Source organism: Oncorhynchus keta, chromosome 1 (genome assembly GCF_023373465.1).
Source record: "Oncorhynchus keta strain PuntledgeMale-10-30-2019 chromosome 1, Oket_V2, whole genome shotgun sequence".
In the NCBI taxonomy this organism is placed as follows: Eukaryota; Metazoa; Chordata; class Actinopteri; order Salmoniformes; family Salmonidae; genus Oncorhynchus; species Oncorhynchus keta.
In genome coordinates, this window is record NC_068421.1 from 80009606 (window position 1) to 80022082 (window position 12477).

At 43.1% G+C, this 12477-nt stretch overlaps 1 protein-coding gene across 6 annotated transcripts in view; it reads left to right on the forward strand.

The window, feature by feature from the left end:
- LOC118371033 (pituitary adenylate cyclase-activating polypeptide type I receptor-like) overlaps positions 1 to 12350 on the forward strand; it is a 97362-nt gene extending 85012 nt beyond the window's left edge. The window contains exons 7-15 of one of the 6 annotated variants that reach the window (XR_008064059.1): positions 3712 to 3865; positions 3997 to 4057; positions 4200 to 4269; positions 4455 to 4546; positions 4916 to 5045; positions 5322 to 5363; positions 5676 to 7164; positions 7447 to 7528; positions 7898 to 12350. Coding sequence is in view for 1 of the 6 variants with exons in the window: in XM_052461752.1 (XP_052317712.1) it covers positions 3712 to 3865; positions 3997 to 4057; positions 4200 to 4269; positions 4455 to 4546; positions 4916 to 5045; positions 5322 to 5363; positions 5676 to 6020 (894 nt within the window). In the remaining 5 variants the exon portion in view is untranslated. The other 5 variants (XR_008064062.1, XR_008064049.1, XR_008064058.1 and 2 more) reach the window with 5 other exon arrangements.
- The last annotated feature ends 127 nt before the right edge of the window (positions 12351 to 12477 follow it).

The following is a 12477-nucleotide window of genomic DNA, read 5'->3' on the forward strand; positions in this document are numbered from 1 at the left end:
AGGCAGGTCCTACAGGCCCTAGTTTCTACCTTCTTCACAACACTATCAACAAGGCAGGTCCTACAGGCTCTCGTTTCTCTACCTTCTTAACAACACTATCAACAAGGCAGGTCCTACAGGCCGTAGTTTCTAACTTCATAACAACAGTATAAACAAGGCAGGTCCTACAGGCTCTAGTTTCTACCTTCTTAACAACACTATCAACAAGGCAGGTCCTACAGGCTCTAGTTTCTACCTTCTTAACAACACTATCAACAAGGCAGGTCCTACAGGCCCTAGTTTCTACCTTCTTCACAACACTATCAACAAGGCAGGTCCTACAGGCTCTCGTTTCTCTACCTTCTTAACAACACTATCAACAAGGCAGGTCCTACAGGCCGTAGTTTCTAACTTCATAACAACAGTATCAACAAGGCAGGTCCTACAGGCTCTTGTTTCTACCTTCTTAACAACACTATCAACAAGGCAGGTCCGACAGGCTCTAGTTTGTACCTTAACAACACTATCAACAAGGCAGGTCCTAAAGGCTCTCGTTTCTCTACCTTCTTAGCAACACTATCAACAAGGCAGGTCCTACAGGCCGTAGTTTCTACCTTAACAACACTATCAACAAGGCAGGTCCTACAGGCCCTAGTTTCTACCTTCTTAACAACAGTATCAACAAGGCAGGTCCGACAGGCTCTAGTTTCTACCTTAACAACACTATCAACAAGGCAGGTCCTACAGGCCCTAGTTTCTACCTTCTTCACAACATTATCAACAAGGCAGGTCCTACAGGCTCTAGTTTCTACCTTCTTAACAACACTATCAACAAGGCAGGTCCTACAGGCTCTCGTTTCTCTACCTTCTTAACAACACTATCAACAAGGCAGGTCCTACAGGCCGTAGTTTCTAACTTCATAACAACAGTATCAACAAGGCAGGTCCTACAGGCTCTAGTTACTACCTTCTTAACAACGCTATCAACAAGGCAAGTCCTACAGGCTCTAGTTTCTACCTTCTTAACAACAGTATCAACAAGGCAGGTCCGACAGGCTCTAGTTTCTACCTTAACAACACTATCAACAAGGCAGGTCCTACAGGCCCTAGTTTCTACCTTCTTCACAACACTATCAACAAGGCAGGTCCTACAGGCTCTCGTTTCTCTACCTTCTTAACAACACTATCAACAAGGCAGGTCCTACAGGCTCTAGTTTCTCTACCTTCTTAACAACACTATCAACAAGGCAGGTCCTACAGGCCGTAGTTTCTAACTTCATAACAACAGTATCAACAAGGCAGGTCCTACAGGCTCTAGTTTCTCTACCTTCTTAACAACACTATCAACAAGGCAGGTCCTACAGGCTCTAGTTTCTACCTTCTTAACAACAGTATCAACAAGGCAGGTCCGACAGGCTCTAGTTTCTACCTTCTTAACAACACTATCAACAAGGCAGGTCCGACAGGCTCTAGTTTCTACCTTAACAACACTATCAACAAGGCAGGTCCTACAGGCTCTCGTTTCTCTACCTTCTTAGCAACACTATCAACAAGGCAGGTCCTACAGGCCGTAGTTTCTACCTTAACAACACTATCAACAAGGCAGGTCCTACAGGCTCTAGTTTCTACCTTCTTAACAACACTATCAACAAGGCAGGTCCTACAGGCCCTAGTTTCTACCTTCTTCACAACACTATCAACAAGGCAGGTCCTACAGGCTCTCGTTTCTCTACCTTCTTAACAACACTATCAACAAGGCAGGTCCTACAGGCTCTCGTTTCTCTACCTTCTTAACAACACTATCAACAAGGCAGGTCCTACAGGCCGTAGTTTCCAACTTCATAACAACAGTATCAACAAGGCAGGTCCTACAGGCTCTAGTTACTACCTTCTTAACAACGCTATCAACAAGGCAAGTCCTACAGGCTCTAGTTTCTACCTTCTTAACAACAGTATCAACAAGGCAGGTCCTACAGGCCCTAGTTTCTACCTTCTTCACAACATTATCAACAAGGCAGGTCCTACAGGCTCTAGTTTCTACCTTCTTAACAACACTATCAACAAGGCAGGTCCTACAGGCTCGTTTTCTCTACCTTCTAAACAACACTATCAACAAGGCAGGTCCTACAGGCCGTAGTTTCTAACTTCATAACAACAGTATCAACAAGGCAGGTCCTACAGGCTCTAGTTTCTACCTTCTTAACAACACTATCAACAAGGCAGGTCCTACAGGCTCTAGTTTCTACCTTCTTAACAACGCTATCAACAAGGCAAGTCCTACAGGCTCTAGTTTCTACCTTCTTCACAACATTATCAACAAGGCAGGTCCTACAGGCTCTAGTTTCTACCTTCTTAACAACACTATCAACAAGGCAGGTCCTACAGGCCGTAGTTTCTAACTTCATAACAACAGTATCAACAAGGCAGGTCCTACAGGCTCTAGTTACTACCTTCTTAACAACGCTATCAACAAGGCAAGTCCTACAGGCTCTTGTTTCTACCTTCTTAACAACAGTATCAACAAGGCAGGTCCGACAGGCTCTAGTTTCTACCTTAACAACACTATCAACAAGGCAGGTCCTACAGGCCCTAGTTTCTACCTTCTTCACAACATTATCAACAAGGCAGGTCCTACAGGCTCTAGTTTCTACCTTCTTAACAACACTATCAACAAGGCAGGTCCTACAGGCTCTCGTTTCTCTACCTTCTTAACAACACTATCAACAAGGCAGGTCCTACAGGCCGTAGTTTCTAACTTCATAACAACAGTATCAACAAGGCAGGTCCTACAGGCTCTAGTTTCTCTACCTTCTTAACAACACTATCAACAAGGCAGGTCCTACAGGCTCTAGTTTCTACCTTCTTAACAACGCTATCAACAAGGCAAGTCCTACAGGCTCTAGTTTCTACCTTCTTAACAACACTATCAACAAGGCAGGTCCTACAGGCTCTAGTTTCTACCTTCTTAACAACACTATCAACAAGGCAGGTCCTGCAGGCTCTAGTTTCTACCTTCTTAACAACACTATCAACAAGGCAGGTCCTACAGGCTCTAGTTTCTACCTTCTTAACAACACTATCAACAAGGCAGGTCCTTACAGGCCCTAGTTTTGTCACACCTGGACTACTGTTCAGTCGTGTGGTCATGTGCCACAAAAAGTGACTTAGGGAAATTGCAGTTGGCTCAGAACAGGGCAGCACGACTGGCCCTGGGATGTACACAGAGAGCTAATATTTATAATATGCATGTCAATCTCTCCTGGCTCAAAGTAGAGGAGAGAAGGACTGCATTACTACTTGTATTTATGAGAGGTATACCGTGAAATGCTTACTTACAAGACCTTAACCAACGGTGCATTTCGAGAAGAGTTAAGAAAATATTTGTTTTGGTGCTACTCGCTGTTTATCATCTATTCATAGTCACTTCACCCCTACCTACATGTATAAATTACCTCAACTAACCTGTACCCCCGCACATTGTTGTTAACCCCGGTGTCCTGGCGAAATTCCCAATCTGGCCCTCATACCATCATGGCCACCTAAACATCCTCAGCGTCCAATTGGCTCACTCATCACCCCTCCTCTCCCCTGTAACTATTCCCCAGGTCGTTGCTGTAAATGAGAATGTGTTCTTCGTCAACTTACCTGTTAAAATAAGTGTAAAATAAAAAATAAAAGAGCTGAGAAAACTCTGATATTGATGTTGCTATATGGTGTGTGTGTGTACTGTAGATGGCGTGTAAGTCAGCGGTGGCCTTCTTCCAGTTTAGCATCCTGGCTAACTACTTCTGGCTGCTGGTGGAGGGCATGTACCTCCAGACCCTCCTGGCCCTCACCTTCGTCTCACACAAGAAGTACTTCTGGTGGTACACACTCATCGGCTGGGGTCGGTGACCTTCTCCTTTTTACGTCTTTCCCCCTGTGCTTCTCTCTTTACGTCCTTCTCTCTCCTCAGCAACTCAAAGAGGAATGGTTTAGTAAGGACACCTAGCTGATATTGTCCTCTGCATCTGTTAGGTCTCCCAACTACAATACTGTTGGTGTGGGTTCTGACACGCAACTTCTATGATAACCGAGGGTAAGGATAGAAACTTATGTTTACTATAATCTTACTCTGAATTGATATTGTCATGTGGCCTTTATACATGAATACTAATGTATTGTTGGCGGTTGGAATAATACTGTACTGTATAATATCATGTGGTTCTGTCCTGATGTAGTTGCTGGGACGACACTGATGTGGCCTTCATCTGGTGGATCATCAAAGGGCCAATAACAGCATCATTACTGGTGATTGGCCTAACCCTAACATAACCCTAACCTAACTTAACCCTAATCCTGGTTTCATGTCCACATCCCAGTTCCTAACCCAATTCCAACCCAAATCCTAACTCCACTCTAACCCTAATCCACCCAGTGTTGTAAAGTATCCAGCCCTAACTCCTCATCTTCCTCCTCTTCCTCCACTGCTCCAGGTCAACTTCATCATCTTCATCAATGTGATCCGTATTCTGGTACAGAAGCTCAAATCTCCTGGCGTGGGGGGCCACGACACTGGCCACTTCATGTGAGTCTCAGAGAAGCACACACACACACACACACACACACACACACACACACACACACACACACACACACACACACACACACACACACACACACACACACACACACACACACACACACACACGTGCACACACAACACACACACACACACACACACACACACACACACACACACACACACACAAAGACACACACACACACACACACACACACACACACACACACACACACACACACACACACACACACGTGTAAAGGTGGTTTGGTGAGCCAGACACAAAGACATTATTGTGACTCTTACCTGTTCTCTCTCTCTCTCTCTCTCTCTCTCTCTCTCTCTCTCTCTCTCTCTCTCTCTCTCTCTGTGCAGGAGGCTGGCTAAATCCACTCTGTTCCTGATCCCTCTGTTTGGGATGCACTACATGGTGTTTGCCTTCCTACCAGAGAACACAGGAGAGGAGGCCCGTATCTTCATAGAGCTGGGCCTGGGATCCTTTCAGGTAGGGGCGTGGTAGGGGCGTGGTAGGGGCATGGTAGGGGCGTGGTAGGGGTGTGGTAGGGGTTTGGTAGGGGCGTGATAGGGGTGTGGTAGGGGTGTGGTAGGGGCATGGTAGGGGCGTTCGTGTGGGTGTGGCTGTGTGCCTGCGTGCCTGCATACGTGGTTTGGGTGTGCCACTACTGCCTAGGGGAATGTGTGTTACAAAGTAAGGTACATTTGACATGTAGCTAGTTAATATAACTGTAAAACTCACTTTGTATTCCTTCTTCTTCCTCAGGGCTTTGTGGTGGCTCTGCTCTACTGTTTCCTAAATGGAGAAGTAAGCAGTAACCAACATAATTACAATGACAGAATTAGAATCTAGGATTACAGTTATTTTGATTGAATAGCTCGCAGTGTTCTTACTGCAGAGACAAATATCCCAAATAGCCCTTCGTTTCTGATTGACTGCTATCTCAAGTCTCTGATGTCAAGATTATTTTATGTACTGAACGCTGTGTACAGACCTCTCAATGTGCTTTCAAATGACAGAGTGCTCTCTTTCTTTCTCTCTCTTTGTGTGTGTGTGTTTGTGCCTGTGTGCGTGCATGCATATGCGCGCGTGTCTGTGTGCGTGCATTCCTGTGTCCAGGTGCAGGCAGAGCTGAAGAAGCATCTATGGAAGTGGCAGATCCAGGGTTATCTGCGCTACAGTAGGAGAAGACGTACCCTCTTCACAGAGAGCTCCACTGTCACACAGATCTCTGTTCTGGAGAAGTCCTCCCCCAAGGAGTTGCCCTGCATCAGCGACACACACACACTCACACACATCGACAAACACACACTCACACACACTTCTGTCCCGAGCTGTACTGACACACAAACACTCACACACACTGACACACAAACACTCACACACAGCTCTGTCTCAATCTGTGACGACACAAACACTCTCACACACAACACCGACTCACTCACACACAACTCAACAGTCTGAGAGAACAAAAAATCCCGCTATCTCTCTCTATTCCCAATCCTCCCTCTTCTTTTCTTCCTCCCCTCTCTCAAGGATGGACTACACCTTGACTCTGCGGTGCCCAAATCTCAGATAGACCTCTCAGTCTAGAGAGATCTAAATGTTGTTCCATAGACTGAGCTGTCTGTTGTGTTGACTCACTGGCTTGGCTGTGTGGCTCCATAGACTGAGCTGTCTGTTGTGTTGACTCACTGGCTTGGCTGTGTGGCTCCATAGGCTGTGTGGCTCCATAGACTGAGCTGTCTGTTGTGTTGACTCACTGGCTTGGCTGTGTGGTTCCATAGACTGAGCTGTCTGTTGTGTTGACTCACTGGCTTGGCTGTGTGGCTCCATAGGCTGTGTGGCTCCATAGACTGAGCTGTCTGTTGTGTTGACTCACTGGCTTGGCTGTGTGGCTCCATAGACTGAGCTGTCTGTTGTGTTGACTCACTGGCTTGGCTGTGTGGTTCCATAGACTGAGCTGTCTGTTGTGTTGACTCACTGGCTTGGCTGTGTGGCTCCATAGACTGAGGAAGAGTAATACAAAAAAAAGCTAATTATCGCAATGGCCACAGATTGACCAGATTCCCAAATGAAGCAAACTTTATAGTGTCTACAATATACTGTATCTTCCATAGTACAAGTAAATACACAGCCTTGTCTGTCAGGGCTTTCTAAATGGACTGTGCTGTGTTTGGGTGGGTTGCTGCTATTTTTGCCAGACATGGACTTGCTGGCTGTGTGGTCTGGACACTAGACACTAGTGGACTCTAGTGGATGCTAGTGGACTCCAGTGGACTGCGCTTGTGTCCATAGTAGAAATGGACTGGCCCCGGTGTGTTAGAAATGCAGAGTAGTGATAAATTGAACATATTGATTGAGAGGAAGAGGTTCAACTGACCTCTCTCCCCTCATCAATCTGAAGGAAGAGGTTCAACTGACCTCACTCCCCTAATCAACCTGAAAGAAGAGGTTCAACTGATCTCTCTCATCAACCTGAAGGAAGAGGTTCAACTGACCTCTCTCCCCTAATCAATCTGAAGGAAGAGGTTCAACTGACCTCTCTCCCCTAATCAACCTGAAAGAAGAGGTTCAACTGATCTCTCTCATCAACCTGAAGGAAGAGGTTCAACTGACCTCTCTCCCCTAATCTACCTGAAGGAAGAGGTTCAACTGACCTCTCTCCCCTAATCAACCTGAAGGAAGAGGTTCAACTGACCTCTCTCCCCTAATCAACCTGAAAGAAGAGGTTCAACTGATCTCTCTCATCAACCTGAAGGAAGAGGTTCAACTGACCTCTATCCCCTCATCAACCTGAAGGAAGAGGTTCAACTGACCTCTATCCCCTCATCAACCTGAAGGAAGAGGTTCAACTGACCTCTATCCCCTCATCATCCTGAAGGAAGAGGTTCAACTGACCTCTATCCCCTCATCAACCTGAAGGAAGAGGTTCAACTGACCTCTATCCCCTCATCAACCTGAAGGAAGAGGTTCAACTGACCTCTATCCCCTCATCATCCTGAAGGAAGAGGTTCAACTGACCTCTATCCCCTCATCATCCTGAAGGAAGAGGTTCAACTGACCTCTATCCCCTCATCAACCTGAAGGAATAGGTTCAACTGACCTCTATCCCCTCATCAACCTGAAGGAAGAGGTTCAACTGACCTCTATCCACTCATCATCCTGAAGGAAGAGGTTCAACTGACCTCTATCCCCTCATCATCCTGAAGGAAGAGGTTCAACTGATCTCTCTCCCCTCATCAACCTGAAGGAAGAGGTTCAACTGACCTCTATCCCCTCATCATCCTGAAGGAAGAGGTTCAACTGATCTCTCTCCCCTCATCATCCTGAAGGAAGAGGTTCAACTGACCTCTATCCCCTCATCAACCTGAAGGAAGAGGTTCAACTGACCTCTATCCCCTCATCATCCTGAAGGAAGAGGTTCAACTGACCTCTATCCCCTCATCATCCTGAAGGAAGAGGTTCAACTGATCTCTCTCCCCTCATCAACCTGAAGAGTACAGAGAATAACAACCATTTCTACCTTATGGATTGTAAATGCAACATGTTGCACAGTGCACAAGCATGTATGGAGCACTACACTGTAAAGATGATTATTTATGTAGACCTTGTTTTTTGTTGTTATTAATTTTCTTAAAGTCAGTTGAGCTGACAGCCGTTTTGTACTGTTTCGCTATGGCTTTAGTCATCCATCTAGCAAGAGGGCAATATTTTAATGGTGTAGTGTTGTTTCCCCCCAGAAAGCTATGACCTTTGGCTTTCACCTGGAATTGTTATCTATGTCTGAGGAAAAAAAAAACTTTTCAACCCATATGATCTAGTACACAGTAAAGGTATACTAAAACAAATACAACAATTATAAATGATAAAATAACATACAGTTGGGAATGAATAAGCCTTTTCATACTTTATAATATGTCCATATATAGTTATAATCTGTTTTCGGAACATCTACCCAAAATATTTCACATTCTTTATTACTCTACCAAACATACAGTTCCTTCAGAAAGTACTTTCTCCACATGTTGCTACATTACAGCCTAGTTCTAACATGGATGAAATTAAACTAAATCCTCAGCGATCAATACACAATACCCTTTAATGACAGAGCAAAACAGCTTTAGACATTTAGCAAATGTATAAAAATGTTTTAACAGAAATACCTGATTTACATAGGTATCCAGACCCTTTGCTAAGAGATTTGAAATTGAGCTCAGGTGCATCCTGTTTCCATTGACCATCCTTGAGATGTTTCTACAACTGGATTTGAGTCCACCTGTGGTAAATTCAATTCATTGGCATGATTCTGTAGCTCAGTTGGTAGAGCATGGCGCTTGTAATGCCAGGGTAGTGGGTTCGATTCCCGGGACCACCCATACGTAGAATGTATGCACACATGACTGACTGTAAGTCGCTTTGGATAAAAGCGTCTGCTAAATGGCATATATATGTATATTTATTTATATATATATTTATATATATATTTGGAAAGGCACACACCTATCTATATAAGGTCCCACAGTTGACAGTGCATGTCAGAGCAAAAACCAAGCCATGAGGTCGAAGGAATTGTCCGCAGAGCGCAGAGATAGGATTGTGTCAAGGCACAGATATGGGGAAGGGTGCCAAAAAAAGTCTGCAGCATTGATGGTCCCCAAGAACTCAGTGAAGTTTGGAATTGCCAAGACTCTTCTTAGAGCAGGCCACCAGACCAAACTGAGAAGGTCCTTGGTCAGGGAGGTGACCAAGAACCACATGGTCACTCTGACAGAGCTCTAGAGGTCCTCTGTGGAGATGGGAGAACCTTCCAGAAGGACAACTATGTCTGCAGCACTCCACCATTCAGACCTTTATGGTAGAGTGGCCAAACGGAAGCCACTCCTCAGTAAAAGGCACATGACAGCCCACTTGGAGTTTTCCAAAAGGCACGTAAAGACTCAGACCATGAGAAACAAAATTCTCTGCTCTGATGAAACCAAGATTGAACACTGACCTGAATGTCAAGCGTCACGTCTGGAGGAAACCTGGCACCAGCCCTATGGTGAAGGATGGTGATGGCAGAATTATGCTGTGAGGATGTTTTTCAGTGGCAGGGACTGGGAGACTAGTCAGGATCAAGGCAAAGATGAACGGAGCAAAGTACAGAGAGATCCTTGATGAAAATCTGCTACAGCGCTCTCAGGACCTCAGACTATGGAGAAAGTTGGCCAAACATGACAACAACACTAAGCACACAGCCAAGACAAGGCAGGAGTGGCATTGGAACAAGTCTCTGAATGTCCTTGAGTGGCCCAGCTAGTGCCCGGACTTAAACCTTATTGAACCTGTGCAGCAACGCTCCCCATCCAACCGGACATATCAAGAGAGGATCTGCAGAGAAGAATGGGAGAAACTCCCCAAATACAGGTGTGCCAAGCTTGTAGCGTCATACCCAAGAAGACTTGCGGCTGTAATCGCTGCCAAAGGTACTTCAATAAAGTACTGAGAAATGGTCTGAATACTTATATAAATGTAATATTTCAGTTTATTTTTTATAAATTAGTAAAAACGTCTAGAAACCTGTTCATGCTTTGTCAATATAGGGAGGGTATTGTGTGTAGATTTATGAGGGAAAAAAAATATTGAATCAATTTTAGAGTAAGGCTCTAATGTAACAAAATATGGAAAAAGTCAAGGGGTCTGAATACTTTTCCGAAGGCACTGTATCATGACATTAATGATAGTCAAAATCTGTTACATTTGTGAACGTCTCAATCAACATTTGGGCCATTTAAACAGCATGCTTCCCTCTTATAGACAAGGGGAGAAGGGCTATGTAAAGGCATTGATTATGTCGCTCTGACCATATGCAATGTGTCTGCCTCCAAAGTAAAACAAATGTTTGACTTCCACACAAAATTACTTCTTTACTTATTTTAGGTTTAAGGAAGTGTGTAGATTGCGTTCTTTATCGTAGAGCTCTGTTGTATTTAGATCTGCCTGCTCGAGACAAATTCAGCGATTGCTTTGCCATGTCTGTGCTGTGAAGCAGTCGAGCTGGATAAATGTTTTTCTAAGTACCGCCCCTTTGATGTCACATTGCAGTGAAGTGATATAAATCGATGTAATGATGAAACTGACCAGCAGAGGGAGGCAAATACAAGTTTATTCGACAGAGGAAGGTCTGCATTGCTGTCTTCTGACAAAACAGTGGGAAGTCAATAAAATAAGTAAGGTATACATTTACATATTTTAAAAAGTAATTCTAGTGCACCATTTCAGGGACTGTCAGTTTAAGAGGTTTTAATGTAGAAGTGTACATAAACATGAATGAATGAGATTATAGATTGTTGATAAGAGATTATAGATGATAGCGATATAGAGATGTATAGATTATAGAGATAATAGAAATGATAGAGATGGTAGATTATATAGATTAGATTATAGAGATGATCGATTATAGAGATTATAGACAGTATGTTTTCATATATTATAATAGAAATGATAGAGATGATAGATTATCGATAGTCTAGATTGTTTTTTCTTTTGAAACTTTATACTCCCGTTTTCTTGGACATTGCATTTATTTAGAGATTTTATTAACACCAAAGTCAGCGTATTTATGTCAAAACTGTTTCAAAGTGTTCTATATTTCTGAGCAATCTGTACAACATATACCCATTACACATCTTACTTATTTAATTTTGAACATGTTAATATTTTGTATCATATACACATATATGTAGGTACTATGTTTATTTAGTTGTATAATAAAATTAGTAAATTAATAAAATATAATACAACTTGCATTTCAATAGAATTATATAATTTGTATATCAATTTATTGACAAATTGCAAAAATGTGTTGTTACATACTTCTTGTACCAACAATACTTTTTAGGGAAAGGACATTTTCAAGAGGTTGCAACTGTACATTATGAGTATGTTTTCAGATATTTGTATTGTGTAGTTGGGAAAATGGACAGGTTTTGGATTATCTTGTCTGTTTATTTCTTGGTGTCAATAGTTGCATCTCTCCACAAGGGAGCACTGTAGAATCATATTTTATGGGGGCCATTTTAGTACCTTTCCAGAAGATAAACAAATCAGACGTAAATGGGTACTGTACATGGTTGAAGTATTCAGTGTATATATACATGAAACACTATATTAAAAAGCTATTCATGCTTTGGAGCTTGTGACCTCCTATGTGAATCTGTGATTGTGGGAAAAGGAGGTTATGGCTCAGACAATGACCTTTGGTACCTTTACCATGTACTACTGGTCTGTGTTGCTCATATATGCATCTGACATGTAAGGCAATCATCCCGTGTATTCATATCATGAATTATATCAATTCTAATATGTCATTTTTTTGTGGAATATGATAAGCATACTATCCTAAGATATCCTGCACTTTGATTAAATTGATATAAAAAAAGCTGTATACTCTATTATAACATGGGCAGCATAATATAATAGTGTGCATGCATCTTTGTTGGGTTCAAATTGTGACAAGAACATGGAACTGATCTGAACTGAACAAGACTTTTATTGACTGTGAGACTAAGCTACTGAAAGGATCAATGGATGCAGCACTTTGACTTGTAAACTGCTTTTGTGGTATTGTGGAGTTGAGATGGTGTAATATTCACATCTGTGTGCGAATTGTGTTCTCTCTCTTCTGAAGCTGTAAAAAACTGAAAGCTCTTTCCCCCCTAACAGGTTCCTGGCTACAACATTACTGAACATTTCTGATGTGATGCTGTTTATTTAGAGGGCTAGCCTGGTGCCTGATCTGTTTGTGCTGTTTTGCCAACTCCTATCGTCATGTCATGTTTGGCATGACACTGGACATACGAGTTGGCAAAAAAGCACAATCAGATCTGGCACCAGGCTAATACAGGGCTGTACTATAAGTCCAAATAACAAACACACA